Source organism: Falco rusticolus, chromosome 4, assembly GCF_015220075.1.
Source record: "Falco rusticolus isolate bFalRus1 chromosome 4, bFalRus1.pri, whole genome shotgun sequence".
In the NCBI taxonomy this organism is placed as follows: domain Eukaryota; kingdom Metazoa; phylum Chordata; class Aves; order Falconiformes; family Falconidae; genus Falco; species Falco rusticolus.
Window position 1 is genome coordinate 37,297,170 of NC_051190.1, and position 19,210 is coordinate 37,316,379.

General features: G+C 47.6%; 2 protein-coding genes across 10 annotated transcripts in view; both read right to left on the reverse strand.

The window, feature by feature from the left end:
* RAB40C (RAB40C, member RAS oncogene family) overlaps positions 1-2,755 on the reverse strand; it is a 36,646-nt gene extending 33,891 nt beyond the window's left edge. Inside the window, exon 1 of the mRNA XM_037385340.1 lies at positions 2,352-2,755. Within this exon, the coding sequence (XP_037241237.1) occupies positions 2,352-2,505 (154 nt within the window). The 5' untranslated portion in view covers positions 2,506-2,755. The remainder of the gene's footprint in view (positions 1-2,351) is intronic.
* A 1,115-nt stretch (positions 2,756-3,870) lies between these two features.
* Positions 3,871-19,210, reverse strand: part of PIGQ (phosphatidylinositol glycan anchor biosynthesis class Q) — a 38,803-nt gene continuing 23,463 nt past the window's right edge. For 6 of the 9 annotated variants that reach the window (XM_037382767.1, XM_037382770.1, XM_037382773.1 and 3 more), the window contains exons 8-11: positions 18,469-18,549; positions 17,338-17,452; positions 13,476-13,537; positions 8,985-9,137 (exon numbers count right to left, since the gene is read on the reverse strand). In XM_037382767.1, the coding sequence (XP_037238664.1) occupies positions 8,985-9,137; positions 13,476-13,537; positions 17,338-17,452; positions 18,469-18,549 (411 nt within the window). Of the gene's footprint in view, positions 9,138-9,655; positions 9,861-13,475; positions 13,538-14,988; positions 16,415-17,337; positions 17,453-18,468; positions 18,550-19,210 lie in introns of those variants that run through there. The other 3 variants (XR_005103568.1, XM_037382765.1, XM_037382772.1) reach the window with 3 other exon arrangements.

Here is a 19,210-nt window from a genome sequence, read left to right on the forward strand (position 1 = left end):
TCAGATACTGGATGCAAGCAAGCAGAGGCTGCCTGCTGCTTACAGCTCCCCAAAGCAATGCTGACAGAAAAAGGGCTTTCTCATCTCTTGATTGACTGCTGTTCCAACACCCAGATGCCACGGAGAAGAAAACCCTCTTCCAGAGGCCAGGTGTACAGCAGAAGCGCAGCAGCAGGAATGAGCTTCATTTAGACAGCTTCACTTTTAAAGGTATGCCTTCGCAGAGCCAAAAGGACAATCCATTTCACACTGCATTTCAAAAAAACCTGCGTGGAGACAGTTGTAATTGGCCAACACAGTAAAAGCAGCAGACCCTAATGAGACAGTGGGCGCAACAGCTCTACCTCTCCCCGGCAGAGGTCAGGGACCTGAGCTCGACATGAGATGCCCCAATCACAAGATCAACCTAAAACACATTGCATTTCACAGCGGTACTGGCAAGTTCCGTTTTCTGAACAGATCGAACAAGTAGTAGATGATACAATAATTGTTTCAAATTGGGATGTAGAGTCTGGGAGGGGACAAGGATGATACATTTATAAGTAAAAGACCTACAGAAAGAACCTCTACATAACATTCCACCGCTGCAGTTTTGGGACAGCGTTAGGCACATGTCAAAAAGGAGGCTGGGCACTAGCTGCTCACAAAATCTTCATGACAGGGGACGGTCTCTGTCAGGGCAGAGTGAAAGCATGCTGGCAGAGAAGCCCCATGAGTACACAGGTCCCAACTGCACCAGAGACAGAGGGAGTTGGATTGCCAAGGCTGTCAGAATTAGCAGCAGCACCAAACTCACTCAGATTTCAAAGCTACTCTGTCTGATTATCCAAAAGGCGTGTAGCTTTGCAGAAGCAATGGAAGCAGGGACTATCACAGCATACATTGCTGTGAAAACACAGTATGTGACCTAATTCTCTAATTAGGAATGGATTCAACTGCTCACAGAAGATGAGGGAAGGTTCTGAAAATATCATTCGCTGAGATTTCTTTTTCTGGAAGAAAGGTGGTGGTATTTTGTTGTTATAAAACCTGCAAGGTACAGAGACAACACTTTCACAGCAATAGCCAAAGTCACTGTTCTTTGGGTTTTGTGTATATATCAACTCACTCAGCAGTTGTAGTTATTACTCCTCCACTGCCTGCTTCAAAGAACAGTCAAAACCATTTCTATTAGAAGACAATTCCGACTTGAACACTTCATTTAAAACAACCCTGTTACGCTCATCATCCCTTCCTGCTTAGTAAATGCTAACCCCAAGGAGCAGCTCTACAGCTCCCAGATGAGGCGGGTTCTTCAGAGACACAAACTCTCTTCAGGGAAGCTTAAAAGTGCCAAGCATCTCCTCGAAGGCAAACCGCACCACCTCAGCCAGACACCCAAAGAGATGAATGATACCACAACCTTCTAGTTCCAGAATTTGCTGCTCTCATTTCACAAGCAGCCCGACTTCTGAGTCACCACCTCCCCGTAAATCTCTGCGGAGCAGGTGCGCGCTTGCATCAGCTCCTACAAGCTGGTAGTAGCTCCAAGGACCGAGCACGCAGCCAGGAGCCGCGCCGCTCCTTTATGCTCTGAATTCAGCCAGTTTTGACACAGAGCGTCGAGAAGCACCCGATTCCCTCCATCTCCTGCTTACGGGCAAAACCAAGCACCACCTGCTCCAACCCTGGGGTGGGCTGCAGTGGCGACACGGGGCCTGGACTGGATCGCTTCTGTCGAGCCCCGGGGGATGTTATTCTGCACGGAGGCTGGGGGAAGGATGACAGATTGAAAACCACCCCAGGACCTGCCCCCCGCCAGGCTGTGTTACGCTTTAACTGCAGCGAGGGGATGCAGGAAATAGCACAGCGGCACTCCTTGGCTCTTAATTACGGTCTTGTGACACCATAGTTAATGGTCTGTCATGGGCTCCGTGAGAAACCTCGATGTTTGTTTGCAGGAGGAGGCCCAGTCGAGCTGCAGGCTGCCGCCGAGCGAGCGCGGCGCTGGCCTGGAACCAGGCTCCCGGTCTTTTGTTACAGGCGCTGCTCCCCTGGGGCCCGGCCCGGCCCTGGGGGTGCGGGGCGGGCTCCGCTCGGGCAGGGCCCCGCTCCCCTCCGCGCTCCCCGGCCCGGCCCCGCCGCCCCCTGCTGCGGGACCCGCGCCCCCCGGGCGCCCCCCGGCCCGGCCCCGCCGCCCCCCGCTGCTGAGGTGCAGCCGCGGCCTCTCGCTGCTGGGCAGCCGCGCTGCGCTCCCAGGTAATTAACCCACACACACACACAAAGAGAAAAAGAAAAAGGCAAACCAGGGCGGCCCGCCCTCCCGGGGGTGGCCGGGGGGCAGCGGCCCCTGCCCCGGCCCGGCCGCTCACCGTTGCTGTAGGCGTAGGGGGACTCGGAGGCGCCGTCCTGCAGGCTCTCCAGGATCTCGCCCTTGCCCACGTCGCTGTCCCCCACCAGCAGGAACTTGAGGAGGTAATCGTAGCTCTTCACCGGGCTGCCCTGCGTGCCCATCCTCCCTCTCATCGGCGAGCAGGCCCGATCCGCATGCCCCGCCGCCGGCCTGAGGGGGGCTGGGGCTGGGCCCGGGCCCGGCCCCGCTCCGCGGGCACCGCCGGGGCGCTCCCCCTGCCGCAGCTCACAGCCGGCCCTCCGCCGCGCCTCGCATCTTCCGCCCAGCGCCGCGCCGCGGACCTGCGGCGGCGGCAGGAGGAGGAGGAGGAGGAGGAGGACGAGAAGGAGGCGGAGGAGGAGGCGGAGGCGGTGGCAAACAGCCCGGCCCGGCCCCGCCGGCTCCTCAGCGCCCCCCGTCGCTGACAAAGCCCCCGCCCGCGCCAGGCCCCGCCAGGCCCCGCCGCCCGATCGGCCCCGCCAGGCCCGGCCCCACCGCCCACCTCAGGGCCGCCGCCCCGCGCCCGCCCGCTGCCCGGCGGCGCCGCCAGGGCCCGCCCTGCCCGCCGCCATTGGTCCAGCCGCGCGTCCGTCAGGCGGGGCTCGCCCCGGGGCCAGGGGCGGGGCGGCGGGCGTGGGCGGGGCGGGCGTAGACTACAGGTCCCGGCGTGCCTTGCGGGGCCGGGCGGCGCAGCGGAGCATCATGGGACAGCGAGGCAGGGGGCACCCAGGCGGGTGGGCGCACAGGCAGGGGATATCCATTTATAAGGGTCACGCAGGTGTGGGGGGCATCCAGGGGTGCATGGGGGTCACCCTAGGGTGGGGTGGGCATCCAGGGGTGGGGGTCACCCCGGCTTGGGGGGGCACCCACCTGTGGTGGTAGCTGCTGCCCAGGCAGCCACACAGGTGCTCTGTGTCAAGTTAAACAAGAGGGAAAAGCTCAATTTTTCTCCCCAACATCTTTATTCTAGTGTAATCAAAATGCATTTAAGTTCTGATTAAAAGGTTTAATTAACCAAAAAATCCACACCTGTCAGCAGAACAAAGCTCTCCATCCCACAAGTCTCAGGCTGGAGCACCTGCAACCAGTACAGGCGGAGCCTCTCTGGTCCCAGCCGCGCACAGCCCTGCCACAGGCTGGCATCGCCATCGCTCTGCCCGGTCCTTCTGTCCGCACAACCGGCACCGTGGTGAACACGGAGCAAGGCTGTCTCCTAAGCCAAGCATTGTTTCCTGGACTGCTAAGCTGGACTGCTGCGTTTTACATCAGGGCTGTGGTGGGGAAGGAAGTCACCTTCAAATGGTGTTAATGGTGACATTTTAAAATGACCACAGTGTTGCTGCTATGTGAGCACCTTGCCCCTGCTTAACACTTGGTAGTTTATGTGAATGCAAAGAGAAAACGTACCAGTGCTTTTTAACCAGCGCATCAAACTTCCTCGTCAAACTTTGCAGGCAAATGACCACACACACACACTTCATTAAACCAGACGTTCAATATTCTTTTATAATACTTTATTTAAAAACAGAAAACATTATAAATAAGAGGATTGATTACAACAATTGTGAAGTTCTCATGAATTTCCCCAATGCCAGATGCTTAAATAACACTGCGGACAGGAGCTGAGCAGGCAGCCTCTCCCTGCAAGGAGAGCAGGGCAGGGCCCTGGCTCTGCTTCACCCGGGCAAGCAGCACACCCAGCACTGCCCCCTGCTCCTGAGCCTCATCGCTTGCCTGGAAATGAAGGGTTTACTTTCTGTCACCTGCAGCATTCATCATCGCCAGTATCCTCCTCCTATTTAGCTTGCTGAGACAATGAAGTCTGAGCATTCTCGGTCTGAGGTCCAGACCCAGATGCGGATGAGTAGTGGATGTGGGGCTGCCAGCTGAGAGTTGAAGGGGACGGACTCTCGCAAGCAGCAAGCTGTTCTGGTCCCAACGCAAAATGGTGGGCCAGATGCAAAGTGATGAGCACGCTCTTCTCATCCAGGAAGGCAGATCAGCTGCCCGTGTAAGGTTTGGATTGCTCGGAACATGTTTATCCTGCACAGAGGAATACACTCCAAAAGCTCCTGAACTAGCTTGGTAAGCCCCGTGGCCTCATGTCATGTGGATGGATCAGCTGAGGTCCAGACACGTCCCATCTGTATTCACAGGGTGCTGCCACCCATCAGCCACGCAGAGCCTCAGAGCCACCGCACAAAGGCGGCTCCCCAAGCCAGGTGGCCTTGCACTGCCAGCTTGGGGGTGTCTGCTCTGCCTCCCCCGCAGCTTCCACTCTGTGCGGGCAGTGAGTCTGGCTGGAGAGCAAGTGCTCTCTGCCACCAGGTCCAGAAAAGCTGGCACACAGCAGGTCAGGTGTCTGACTCCATGAGCAGGCAACCATCTGTAACCACAGAGGGCTCAGGCACCCCCAAAAAAGCAAAGGGACTGCTGAACAGTCCCTGAATAGGGTTGCTCCAGAACAGAGACAATGTGGGACTGCAAATCTCCAAATTCACTGATGAGATTTGAGTTATGGTGTCTCTAGCTCAGCGTAACAGGATGATAGGACAAGAGACAATGGGCATGAACTGAAACACTTGAAATTCTGTCTGAAGAGCAGGGAACACTTTTTTACTGTGAGGGCAGCCAAGCACTGGCACAGGTTGTCCAAGATGGTGGAGTCTCCATCCCTAGAGATATTAAAAAACCATCTGGACATAGTTCTGGGCAACCAGCTTTGGGTGGCCCTGCTTGAGCAGAAGGCTGGACCAGATGAGCTTAGAGAGGCCCCTTCAAACCTCCACCAGTTTGTGATTCTGTGATGGTGTGATCACCAGGTCCAAGCACAAGGAGTAAATCACTAAGGGCTTGAGTTCAGCAGGAAGATGGTGTTGTGGAAGCAGGATCAGGCAGCACAGAGCAGAAGGAAAGCAACTCATTATCTGCATGATGACAAAGCAGGAGATTTTCCTGCCTTACGCTCCCAAGAGTGTAAGTCAACATATGGATTATACATATGGGCAACACTCTTTCTGTGGGCCTGACGGTATATTCACATGTGCCAGCAGAACAAGGCACAATCCAGCTGCAGGATCAGGGAAAACTCCCAAAACCATAACCAGAGCCTTCAGTGCAGCATAATTACTGAGATTTCCTTTCAGCATTGTCACATGCTATTCTGGTTAGGAAAGGAAAGTATTTCTCAAAGGCAGAATTTCTATCTAGGATGGGTTTTGCATATAGTGAATCACATTTTCCTTTACACAACCCATGCCTATGTAAAGAGGCATATTGAGTGTTGTGCCAGCACTGGGAACCATAAGGTGGAAGAAATAATAATAAGGAAATGCAGCATTAAAAAAAAAGTCTGCAAGATTACAGTCTTTGAATGATGGCTGCCAAAGACTGCTTGCTAACTGCCATAAGGGATGTGTGGTAGGAATCAGAGAAGATCTGAAATCTTTAACTACTTCTCATCCAAGGACTGATATGGATAATACGGATCTGAGGATAAAGCAGAGCCATAGCTTCACCAGCAGCCTCTCCCCTGAGGAAATGCCTGGGCTAGGACAGTCTGCACTGCTGTGGAAGATGATGCTGATCCCAACTTCTAATTAGAGAGATGACATAAGGTCAAATGTTCCTGAGCAGGATGTCTGCAAAGTTGTTGTACTGTCTCTGCGCAGAATCGGAAAAGGGTGGGGGAAGACTATTTCACAGCAGTGACTGGAAAGGAAGAGGAGAGACATGGCAGATATCCAGCAGAAGAAACTCATAGGCTCAGATACCATCATGGGCCAGGAGAATGCCGAGTATGAGAAACAGTAAGACAGCTCAGGCACCAGTTCTGCGTGGCACAGGAGAACTACAGCCAGAAGAGTCTGTCATTTCCCAGCTGGGCTACTCAAGGTCCTCTGTGTTGCAGATGAATCAGGCTCTTGGGTTTGAAGAGAAGCTTTTTCTCAGTTTGACATTTCACCATCCCTGGAGTCAGTATCAGCCTTTAGTAAACAGACCCTAGACTGGAACATCTAATATGTTTGGCAGGTTCCCAATAGGAAGGCCACATTTGCTGGTTTTTATGGCTCTGTGCTGTCTCTGGGGCTTTCGGGTCACTTGATCCCAAAGGACAGCCACGATTAGGACCATCGTGAGCTGTCTGGTCTCACAGAAAGATTTTAAAAGCCAGGATATTAGGAACATTATTTTCACAAGACCAAAAATAATAAAGTTTCTCAGAGCATTTAGTAAACCAAACTATGCAGGCGTGGGAGGAAGCAGGGGGAATATCATTTAGTAGCTGCAGTGGAAACATGAGAGGGAGGTAAAGTGTAAATCTGCTCTGCTGAGTGCCAGGTAAGGATGGGTCTCCACGACTCTGACTTAAGCTGAAGTCACAAATTTTATTTAGACCATTCATCCACTAAACGGATCACAACCTGGATTGTTCACAGCTGGAGTGGACAGAAACACTTGGGCGCTGATATTCCAAGAGAGGAAATACTGTATTTGTACCTGAGTTTTAAATACTGACTATTAAAGAAGAATGAAGATCTCTCCAGTTCCAGCAGCCAGTGATGTCCTACCCAGAGCCTGCAGTGGCAGATGGCAGAGCAGGGCTTTTGCCATGCTGGCTTTCTTCAGCGATGTGCCCTTCTTCCCTGGATCGAGGTCATAGGACATAGTCTTTGGGTAGCAGTGCCCATGTAATACTGCCTCCCTTCCTGAAGTCCTTAAGAAAACTGTAAGACCTTGGCAGCTCCTGTGTTTGCCTGCTCAGGAATTATCTGGAACAAGCACCTGCCTACAGAGCTTCATTTCCTCCTGATCAAGCTATCACTGAAGGGGCAGTGGCTGCACCATGAGAGGCTTTTAGCAGCTACAAAACCCCCAAATATAGCTGGCAGGGATGTCTTAAATCAGTGGGGCCATATCCCCTTCTCTTCTATGACAGCTTCAAGTACACGGATGAGACGTAGGGCTGGGGTAGGAAACTCTTATCCTGCCAGTGGAAGTGCTGACTGAAGGCTACTAAAGCCCAGGGCACCCGGCCACGGCTCCTTGCCTTGCCTCCACCTGCTCCCACTGGAATACACAGGCAGCCCTCCAGAGAAGGGCCGAGCACTGCAGCCACAACACCTCCTCCTCTTCCTCCTCCATCCTCGCTTCCTTGGACAGGCAGAGGAAGAGGGGCCCGGATCCAGCACACCTCTCACCTGCCAGTTACTGCAGTCACTTTGGGCGCGCAACACAGCAGCAGGGTACAATGACACGACATCATTGTTTCAGCTGGGGCAAGAGGAGCTAGCAGGCCTGGAGAAAGCGTACTTCGGAGTAACAACTGTATGTAAATGTCTACACAACAACAAAGCACCCAGTGGGACATCACACTCCTGTGCACTGTCCCCAGGACAGGGAATAGAAGACTCACACCAGTATGAGCACACCCTCAGACCAGGACACTGACACGCTGAGCACTGCTGCACTGTGGAGGTAGTATCCAAAGCAAGAAAACTCTCCTAAGGGAAACATGTCTATAGTTTCAGGGACAGAATTGGCTTTAAATGCCTCATATCTGAGATATGAGATTTTAAAGCTCCTTGACTATCAGAAAGTGCAAAAGATGAGGCCCCACATGAGGAGGCTCCCACCTGGGCCCTGAGACCAGGGCGATGTACTGACCCTGTAAGGGAGCGCGGCACACGCTTCCCTGAGCTGGCTGAGCTGCGTAGCAAGCTGGGCTGCTGCAGCACTTTGGCAGACCCAGCAGCCAGAGCTGGGCTCAGCAAAGGTGCGTTTGCCTTACACTGCGACTAAGCAAGGAGCCCTGAGCCCTGGCACAGCCCAGAGCTCTCAGCTGCCACTGGGCAGCTGAGCAGTCTGGGGTCTGAGGCTTATGCGCTCTGCACTTCAGTTTTCGTGTCAGCTCTGGGCTCAGCCCTCCCCAAAACAATATTTGCTTTTGAAAAAATGTAGATGAGACCCTATATGCACGAATGTACAACAGTCTGTGTTTCTGGGCCTCCAGCCCTGCTGTTTGTACGCTTAACACCTCCTCTGGTGCTACAGCGGCAGTGAATCCAAGCCCACCCAAAAGGAAAAGAATAAACATCCTATGATCCCAGATAACCCCGCTGTACAGTTTTTTCAGTGTATGACTCTACAAGCTGATCCTCCACCTTGGTTTTGATCAGCTGCTTTGAAGGCTGAAGCATAAAAGGTCCAAAATACCCTTTGGCAGAACGCACCTCAGCACTGTGGCTTTGAACCACCTGAAGGGCTGTTTTAATACAGCCCTCTGAGCTTACATGCAAGGAGATAATATTTCATCAAACCATTCAGGAGGTTCTTCCTCGATTACACTAAATGCTGGTTTCATGAGGCACTGATGGATTTAACCTTTTGCTTCAAAAACAATCATTTGCATATTACACAAACACAGTGTAGGGGAAAAGGAAAGTTGAAAAATAATGTTTAAAAATACTTGCCTTTAAAAATTCAGCTGCTCCCATGTTACCAAAATCTAATTAAAGGGATCTAGCAGCTGCTGGCTCTAAGATGCCTTTGGTCCGAAAGCATCAGGATTCAATATGTTCTCCTGACCGTCTCTCAAGCTCTTTTGCCGTCTTTAGTCCTGCTTCTCTCCTTTGTGTTTCCAAGGGTAGATTAGCTCTCCAAGGAACAGCTTCTTGCAGAGAGATGTCCAGGAATCCTTAGGGTAACAGCTGTAGGTTGGCAGCCTGTATGTCTGTACCACACTGCTATATGACAGAGGGTTGATCTATGAGAAAAAAGAGGGATAGCAACAATTAAAATGTGTTGTAGTAAGAAACACAGGCAGCTGAGGAGGGCAAGTGCAACTTTTGCATAGCACTGGCCTCTGTTAAAACATCAATACTGCTACTCACAGGGTGTAAGAATCCCTCTCTGGCTAGCTAAAGCTGTGTAGCCTTCTACAACATCCTGAAACATTAACAAATCAAGCTTGGCAGGGAGTATTATTAGAATCGTTTTCAAGCAGAGATGCAGACGCAAGCACCACTAGGATTTGAGAGTGATGCTCATTACACAAGGGTGTAGAACTGTTGCCTCATTGCGTTAGGAGGTTGCAGTGGCTGGAGGGATGGGAGGCTCTCGCTGCAGACAGCAATACTCTGTTGGGGGTGCACTGCAACTCTCAGGAACTCCTCTACAATGTGCCAGTCAAGCTGTATATTTTAGGACCCTACTGCTTTAATGTGCTAAGCCCTCAGCCCACAGCTATAGTTTAAGCTACACCCGATATCACCTGATACCTACCCAGTGGAACAAAGTCCTAGCAGAATGGGATGCATAGCACACAATGCCACGCAGAGCTGCTCATCACCATTTTAAGTCTCCTTGGCTGAGTTCACCTTTTAAAATTTTGTTTCAATCACCATCCCAAGAATGACCATGTCTGGAGTCTCTGCCTGCAGAAGCTCGTGGCCTCTCATTATGGTCACAAAGTTGCTGTACTGACCTTCTGAAGATGGGGGAGGCAGACAGACATGTTAACTGGACGAGCAGAGACAGAAGGATTTTAGACCTTGGAAAAAATCTCATTCCAGGGTAGAGAGATAGGTGAAGTCCGGAGGATTGATCCCGTCTGGCCAAGATCTGATGCATGAAAAGGATGCAGAGCAATAGATTGTCTCCAAAAGAGTAAAGAGATGACACAGAAATGGTGGGTCTCAGAAAACAGACAAGAAATGTCGAGGTGAGACTTACAGAGCTAGAGGAAGCTTGGACAGTGGGGAGAAATGGAAGGATATCCTTCTCTAGTGAAAGGGTCCAGCTATGCTGGAATCAACCAAGCAGCTGCATGAAAGGAGACTATAATTCACAGTAGAAAATCCAGCCACCGAAAGGAGAGAGACAGCAAAACCCATGCAGACAGTCACTACTTTGTCAAAAGCTGAATATTTCTTTTGTCCACTGAAGAACAACCAGTTTTCTGGGAGTTTGCCTGTACCACCAGTTTGCTTCAGCTGTCTGGTGCTCATGCAGTAGTGGGGGATGAACTCAGAGTGCCTGCAAAGATGGAGCTCTTGGAAAGGGTGATTAACCAATGAGTTCATTACAATTAATCCTGGAGACCTTTGTCAAATTCCTTTCAAAGCACAACATTGTTGAGGCAGAAGGATAAAACGCCTGTACACAGAAGCATCCCTGTGAAGTTCAGGAAAAAGGCCAGGGCAGCAGTCGCACGGGCTGAGGGAAGCCAAAGAACCGCCAGCCCCAGAGTGGTCCAGCTGTGGGACGCTGACTCGTTAGCAGATATAAATGCATCCCAAACAGAGTCACAGGAAGCTAGTTCTTAACACAATCAAAATTAGTACCAGAAACAGAAGAGCGGTGCTCGTACCACCTGAGGTATGTCTAACCCAAATTCATGCAGCTCATATTTCAAACACATTCTACAGCCTAAAGGCCAAGGATTGACCACAGCATTTATGGGATGTTCTGCATGACTATAACCAATCTCATCGCATTGCAGTCATAGAGAGTTAGCTAAAGAAAAAAGAAAAAATAGGGGGGGAAAAAAAAAGACCAAAGAGCCCTGCCCCCAAAACAAACAACAGTAAAACCTGAGTAACTATTTCTGCCTATTTCCTCAGCTGTAGGCAAACCAGTATGTTTTAAGTGAAAATATGCTGGGGGAGGATAGGAACTGCTGCTATACCAGGGAGATACACAGTGTATGTTCCTTTGACTATTAGCTATGTGGGCTGGAAGGTTTGGACACAACATTTCTCGTTGAAAATCAAGCCAAGGCAGAGTGGTGATACCGAGCGGTAACACTTGCCTACTGAAAAATAACAAGAGATGGTTTTACGTCCAGAACAAGACATGTATCTGCCTCTCCTATTATAAATGGAAACAAACAAGCAAAACAAAAGCAAACGTTTATTAGTGAAGTGGCAATACGAGTTCCTTTTATGCAATTTCTGTAGTCCAAAGCTATAATATACCCTGATATAATAGACATCCTTTGTTTCATAATGGAGCGGTTCCCTTTTCCCTTCCTCTTTTGCTTAACCCTTTTCTCAAAGCAATTGCTGTGAAAGATGACATTTCTAGCAGAAGTTACACAGATGAATCAAACGCACCCTGTCTTCTCACTGGGCTATCAGCTATCATTGAGCCACAATGTCAGAAATATTTCTTCTTGTGCACCAAAGTAAATGATTTTAAACAGTAATGAAAACACTGAACTATGTATTTTTTAGTAGAAAGAAGAAAATTAAGTAACAAATGGAATGGAAATATCATCCCCCACCCTCTGCTTGCCTGAGTCTGGAATTTGCATTCCAGTGACACTATCTTAAAAATAAAAAATAATCACTTGGCTGAACCACAAGCTGAACGCGAATGCTCAAAACCAGCATTACTGGTTTCTAATCCATTACCAGTGTCCCAAAGGACAGCTGTGAATGTATCAGTCACCTATAGCTTAAATTATTTTGGGCATAGTTATATGCATACAGCTTTACTTCCATCAAGTGTGGCTCCAGGGGGCTACCATACGGTGAGGGGTCAAAGCCGCTGCCAAATTTCTAGAAAAGAATATCATCACCGACCATAAATAAGAATTCTAGCACGTCACTTAAAAATAGGCTTTTTAGATTGTCCTCTCAAAAGGCCTATCAGAAAGTGGTATATTCAGCAGGATTTCTGACACGAGCCCATTTTCCATTTCCACCAGCACAAAGAGCAAAGAAGTGCCTTTACTGACTCTCTGCTCATTATTATTTGAACAGAAGGTCAAAAGAGATATCCGCTAAAGCACTTCCACCTCTTGATATGATGACTTATGCTATATTCTAGATAGCAAAAGGATCTTTCTGCAGTGGTCCAAGGAAAATCCATCATATCCATATGACCCAGTGACTCTGCTCTCTAAGGCGTGATCTTTCTCCTCTGGAGAAGCAATCTACCATCTCATAAACACACTGATGACGAATTCTCCACCCAGCAGCACCTGTGCCCCATCTCTGCTGTCTGGTTTCCTTTTTATGGAGTCCTCTGGTCACAGAAAATGACAGATTTTGGTCCTTATACCACTGCCCTACCAAAAGACAGGAACTGGGAACAGTATGCTTAGGAAATGCTAGTTTTGCCCTAGAAGACATCTGTTTAAGGGATTCTCTTATGAATTGCTGCTAGCTGGTGTGCTGATTCTGTGCTAATTTGAACTCTGCTGAAATAGGGCTGGGGCTGGACCGGTGATGGAAAAAGCAAAAGAACTGGAAAGCCACAGTCAATTCCTTCCCACACACTCTCTTAGCATCCAAGTGTTTTTCATAAATTCTGTACGCTACTTGCAGACTCTCCTCCTAGGATGCAAAGAGCAAGAAAAGCGACCCTGTGATATGGCAGTACTTGCACAAAGTCATGGAAATGGAAATTTCACAATCATTCCTGAACGCATAACAGAGAACTTCACTGCTACCATTACATCATTTCTTTCCAGAAAAAAATGTTCCTTTAGTATCTCTGACAACAGAGCATAGAAATGCAAGGTTACAAAAGCACAGGTAAGCTTTTCCTATACACCTTGCCAGAGCAACTCAGGAGAATAACAGGAGGCCCTTCCTTCTTGTCTCACCCACACAATCACCTTGCCGGCATCACGGAGCAGCTAAGGCTTTTCAACACATCTGACAGGGAAGACCTTTTACTAGTCCTTCATTCTGGATGGTTTAACTGCCTTCTTTTGCTTCTCTCAGTGTCCCCCAGTTATTAAGGTGAGGTTGCACAGAGCCAGGAAGTGAGGTGATAATGACACGAAGCCTTAATTCCACAAGTAACAGAGCTCCATGTTTCACCTGTCTTTCCCATTTCAGTTCACACCATACAGGACACTGTATTTTCTCTAAACTGAGGACTCAAGCAGGATATTAGAAAGAACAGAAGCAGCAGCCACTCATTGCAACGTGAAAGGTATTTCCCTTGTTTCAGCCTTTTACAGCTGAAATTTAAGTGGGGCCTTTTGGTGGGACCAGTTTGAGAATTGCTACAGAAAACAGAAGGACCCTGGGGTCAGTCCGAAGGGAAGCCTGCAGCTGAAAACATCATGCAGGGCACACGTGCCTACCTGCATGAGGAGTCGAAGAGGTTTTCCATCCTGCTGCTCAAGGACTCTGAACTTCACACCAGCTGAAAAGAAACAAAACAAGGAAATCAGATCCACGCTTGGAGAAAAGACCGTGCCACGTGCTGCTCAGCTCTGTTGGCTGAGCACCGATTTCCTAGAAACGGAGTCTTCAACCTTTTGTGATTTATGAACCCTTACACATTTTCAACAGGAAGCACAGATTCTCTCTATAGTGGTTTTAAGCACGATGACAATGTGTTTCTCTTAGCTCCACTAAAAGCAGCCAGCCCTCTGACTTCCAGCTTGAAAACACAGTCCTAAAGCAAGCACTAAGCCTAGAAATCAGACAGACTGACCCAATAATGACAAAAGGATTGGAAGAATCTTTCTCTTTTCCCAAACTTCCATCAGAATGGGAACTCCATGTTAACAGCAGGCAGAACTCACCTTTAATTTGTGCTCATGTGGATACAGCACACGTGCAAACCTCTCCCCCTTTCAGAATAAGGGAGGAAAGTGGCTGGCCTAGAGGCATTAAAGTATTTTAAAGCAATCGCTGCCTATTAATCCCAGCATTCATATGTTTTCAACATACTACAAACCCCATCAAACCTGCCACTTTTATATTTCCTCTTGGATTTGCTACATTCCCAACACTGTAAAGAAAGATGCTGGATTCCAACGGTGACATAGTGCACATAAAGACCTAATGCAATGTTTCCAACAAAGGTAACAACTAGGACTAGAGAGGCATTTTACTTTGAAAGACCTCGAATCACCTCAAATCACAGAAATAAAACCAGCCAAGTGTGCCCCCATTATTCCTTTCTACAGGTAAGAAGATGAGGCAAGAGTAATGAAGTAATCTGCCACAGATCAAAGAGTGGCTCAGAAGTACAAATAGAAATAAAACTCTTCACCTGCTTAAGCCCATCACTACAGTATTTATGTGACCCGAGCACATTTAAAAGCCAAAACATTTGGTCTTTTTGTTCAAGCTTTGAATTAATTAGAATTATACAGTTTACTCCTGGGAGAGCACACTCTTGTCTAGCAGAGACCTCTGGTTTAAACTCTCTCCCCAAATCATAAAGCCTTTTCTGTACAGGACAAGGAGGGATTAATCTACATTTTGTTGATTAAACATGGGCTTCCCCAATGGCTTCAAAAAGATGTTTGAGTCTTCTGGGCCTCAATAAGCAAATGTGCTGGATGACAAAAAGTGTTTAACATGATTCATTGAGTTTTGGCTAAGAAGAAGCAGTCTAAGTCATTCCAGGAACTACTTTTCAGGCAGGCAATTTGTCAGAGAGAAACAGGAACAAGCAGGCACTGAAGTTTCAGATACATGGTCAAGCACTCTTGAGTCTTATCCTAGGAACAGTCCATTAGATCAGAAAATGCTGCTTCTGTAGGTCGTGGCCGCACACTTCTCTTCTATAGCTGCAAGCCAACAATCTTTTAATTAGATTATTTAACTGTTCAAGAGTCTTAAACTTCTAAGAAAACTTACGCACAAAAGGACTACAAATTTATTTTAGAATGATCTATAGATTACTACAGTGCTCAGGAGTCTGAGCAATTCACTTCACAGAAAAAGCTGGAAGGCTTGGTCTACTGCAGATCACTCTAGCAGAAAAGAGCCCCAAAAAAATCCGTGATTCAGCTCTGGAGTTGGCTAGTAGGGTTCTGCTTTTTCTGTACACAGGCACCATCGATGGCACAAGAGAGGTCAGGACATGAACCCATTTGCTTTCTTTCACATGACAGCACACTAAAGCAAGCTCACTGCTTGTCTGTATTCCAGTACTCATGGAGACACCACCATGACAGGTCTTACAGAACCATGACAAAACTTGCCCCAAAGTTTGTGCTGTGAGTATCAAGCAAAGGGGAAAGAAGTACAGAGAAAATGAACTGACCTGTTCATGATCAAACAGCATGCTGGTAACTTGTGTGTGGGCAGAGTCTGAGACCCCTGAACCTCGCTGCTATACCTTACTTCACACTACAAATCAACATCACAGTGTACCCATCCCAGCCAAGGTGGCATCCCTCGACCCAGCACTGGGTGGACAGAAGTTCTGCACACAGGACATCAACTTTGATATACGTGCGAAAGGCTTTTTAAAGTCTGAAGTATTTCACTCCAGATGTGTGAAAAGAAAATACAGACTTTGTTTTGGGTGTGTGGGTGGATCATTCACCTATCCTGGCCCAGGCTTCATCAGTGTAATGTTGTGTCAATTCAGAAACTGCGTCAAAGAACTTGGAGGCCAGATGCCACAACTGAACTGAATTGAACTTAAACACTACACTAACCCCTTGCTGACAGGAAAAGCTATCCATTCATGTTGGTAGAACTATCTTGATGGTGCCTGTAAGATCAGCTGCCGTAACATATGCCAGAGGATGTCTTATCCAAGTTCTGAGTCTGAAAAGGGAGGCAAAACCTAAGCAGTGAGGACATCAAGTGATGTGTACTCTCCAAAGTCCTTTGAATTTGATTCAACTGCTCCATCTGTTACCACTGCAATGACATTTTTTTGCATTGGGACGGGAACACGGGCTGCAGAAATTCTCCGAGATGCCTCTTCATCTAGCAAGCAGCATGGCATTGCAGCGTTCTCTTTCTTAAAATGTTTAAGAGAAGCAAACAAACAAACAAAGTCAGGTAACAAACTCAATTGAGAAAACAGTCCTCTGCCTGGGTGAAGGCTTATTTACCCTGCAGTAGGTAGCTGGCTGAACAAAACTGAGAAGAAGTAATCTAAGAGTGATGGGAATATATGGCTTTACATCTCTCAGCAGCAACAAGATTTTCTTCTGCCCTATGACCTGCTGTTTCCTCAGTCAGTTTTCTTCAGCAGCATCTCCTGCTCTCCAAAGACAGCCCTGAGAGTTTAAGAAGTTTCTGCCAGGAAATTCATAGGAACCTGCTGAAGGCACACACGGAAAAGCAAGAGTTGGTAACGTGGCTTAGCTATACCTCCCCAAAATTGAGCCTGGCACCGCTCCACCAGACAAAGGTGTTATGGGTTGCCTCAAGCTTCCTTTGCATTTGATGACTAGCCTGGGTTTAGTGACGATCAAACTCTTTATTAAATTTTAAATTCCTGCTGCATTCCCTTTAAATGGATGGGAGATAATAACTTAGACATGCTTGATTTTAACTAGATTAACCATAGGTGTTGACAGTTAGACCCATTCCAAAATGACCCTTTACTCTGGTGCCAACCATGGTTGATGGTTACCAAAACTGGAAAAACAATGACTTGTTTCAAAACGGTGACAGATTAGTTGCAAAAAGAGAACAATTATCTGAAATCTGCCCAGAGCTCAGAAATGAATCCAAACACCTCAGGTCAAGAGTTTGCTTAGTCAAGTCAGCACAGGACTGAAGCAGTTCCATTGATTCACAGCCACTGTGGATCCAGCCCTTTGAAACAGCAGATTTTCTAACTAGTTTTGTAATTTTTGTCATTTGGCTTGTTTCAGAGCCCAAACCCCCAAGGTTAAGAGCTTGTTTAACTCTCAGAAGTTTTACCTGACTTGGTACTCTAGAGCTGGAATCAAAAGATGAACTCATTATACAGTGCTTGTTTGGATGGCACTTTTAGTTGCCATTTTTTTGCACTCCTGATTCTGTTTCAGCATCACATTTCTTTCCATTGACATCCTCATCCTGCTCCTTGCAGGAACTGGTTAACAGTACGGACAACTGCATGACTTGAGCCTTGGGTTCTTTCCTGCCTGCCCCTGCCCCCATCATCTTTCCATTCAGACGTTACCCATTGCATCAATATTAAGTGCATAATGCAAAATCCTTGAACTTCTGCATGTGCAGCGCTGAAGTTCTTACCTGCGAGCCTGTAGGATCTGCAGAGCCGAAGGATGATTGAATAAAGAGGCAGAGAGTCAATCAGGTCAACTAGCAAGTGTATCAGGCCTTGCACAATCACCACCAGCAAACGGAGCTACAAAGAAACGGTTTAATAAGAAAATCTTGAACAGGAAATGCAACATTTGCAAATTCAGGTGCTGACCTCCAATCTGACATTGTCGTGTGCTAAGCTAAAGCCTCCCAAAGTGCTTTTGATGTCTAGAAGTGCTGAGCATCCAGACCCTGCGTGACATTCCCTGACAATCTTAGCTTAAGGGTGTAACTGAAATAAACCTCCTACGGTTGCAGAGGCTGTGACCCACAAAGATGTGAGAGCTATTTTGTTTTCAGTGGTCGCAGTCTAAAAAGGAGAAGTCAGGCTTCCACTTCCACTAAACTCTATCACGGCGTATCAGTGAATGTAAATTTTTCTCTCTCCAACAGTGAGCTGAAGTCTCTTATTTCTGCCTGAAGAAATCCCATGCAGAGCACCTAAGCAAGAGCAAAGCAGTCAGAAATGAGCTTCCTGCTCAGTGTTTTCTGTCCCCTGATCAAAGCACCTCCTTTTGTCAGACTGCATTTATTTTTGCTGCCAAGCTCATCTGAGAAGAGAGGGCTCAAAAAAAGAGATGCTGAAACCATGCGATGGCCACTCTCTGTGGAAAATTTTGTTCCAGGCAGGCCCCAAAGAGGACTGGTCATATTGGGGGAAGAAAAGAAAAATAAAAAAAGTCAAACCCTCTGACAAAGTCCGGCTGAAAGCATTTAACACAGTAAGTTAATTTCCTGGAGAAAAAAAAAAAGTTCTGGATCTAACCAGAAGGGCCATCACCCCAGACATGGGATGGAATGATAAAAAAAAAAAAAGAGTTCTGAGTGAAAGAGAGGGGAACAGCTTGTCCCGCTGACCAAGATTTTCTGGAAATTCCCTTTGGAGAAACACAAACACATATCCTGAATTCCGCTTGCTTGGCCTACATGGGCTGTGTGAGAACCCTTCCTGGGACACCCAGACAAATATTATATTGTGGATGACAGTAAATGCCTTGGAAACCTTTTTTTATTATCTCAGAAGACAGTATACGACTAGCTTCAAGGGTTAAACCTTACCAGGGTAAACACCAAATAATACAGCGCAGTTGTAGGCAGGAGGAACAGCAGGATTGTAAACAGCAAAGTGCCAATAAATAACTAGGGGAAAAAAGAAACAAAAAACAATCGTTAGCAGAGCAATGGTAAAACAAAACAAAATAAAATAATAGGATACTGTGAGACAATGGAAGTTTGCAAGACTCCTTAATGTGGTGGGGTTTTTTTTATTCCCTATGTGAATGATGCTGTTGCCTTGAATATTTTCAGTACTACTTCTCTCACTGGGCCTTTTTAGAAGGCTCCCTATTATAGGAGTATGTTTGGAAAGATAAATAAGCTGGATCCTGACAGCATTTTTTCCTTTCTAGACAATATTCAAGATTTCCTATTTTAGGCCAGCTTCCTTAGGAAACAAGACTTACATGATCATGCCACTTGTCCACTCCCTATTACCATAAGTTTTAGAGCTATTGGTCAGTTTTTACCATAAAAATGTGGAAGGGTACAAAGCAGCAGAAATTTGGTAGGGAATTTTGTAGAGAAGTATTCCTGTTGCTTCTTCTTTTAGCAAACAGGCACCTGGTGAAAAGCTGACAAAATTTGTTTAATAAACATTCCCAGCGGTAGCAGCTGGCTGGTCGGTCCAGCCACAGGACTTCTGCCTCTTGCTCAGTGGGAAACCAGGAGAGAGAAAGAAGCTGGAGTCACTGGTGTGGGGGGAGCAATATTCAGAGGATGAAGGAGAAAAATCCATAGGAAA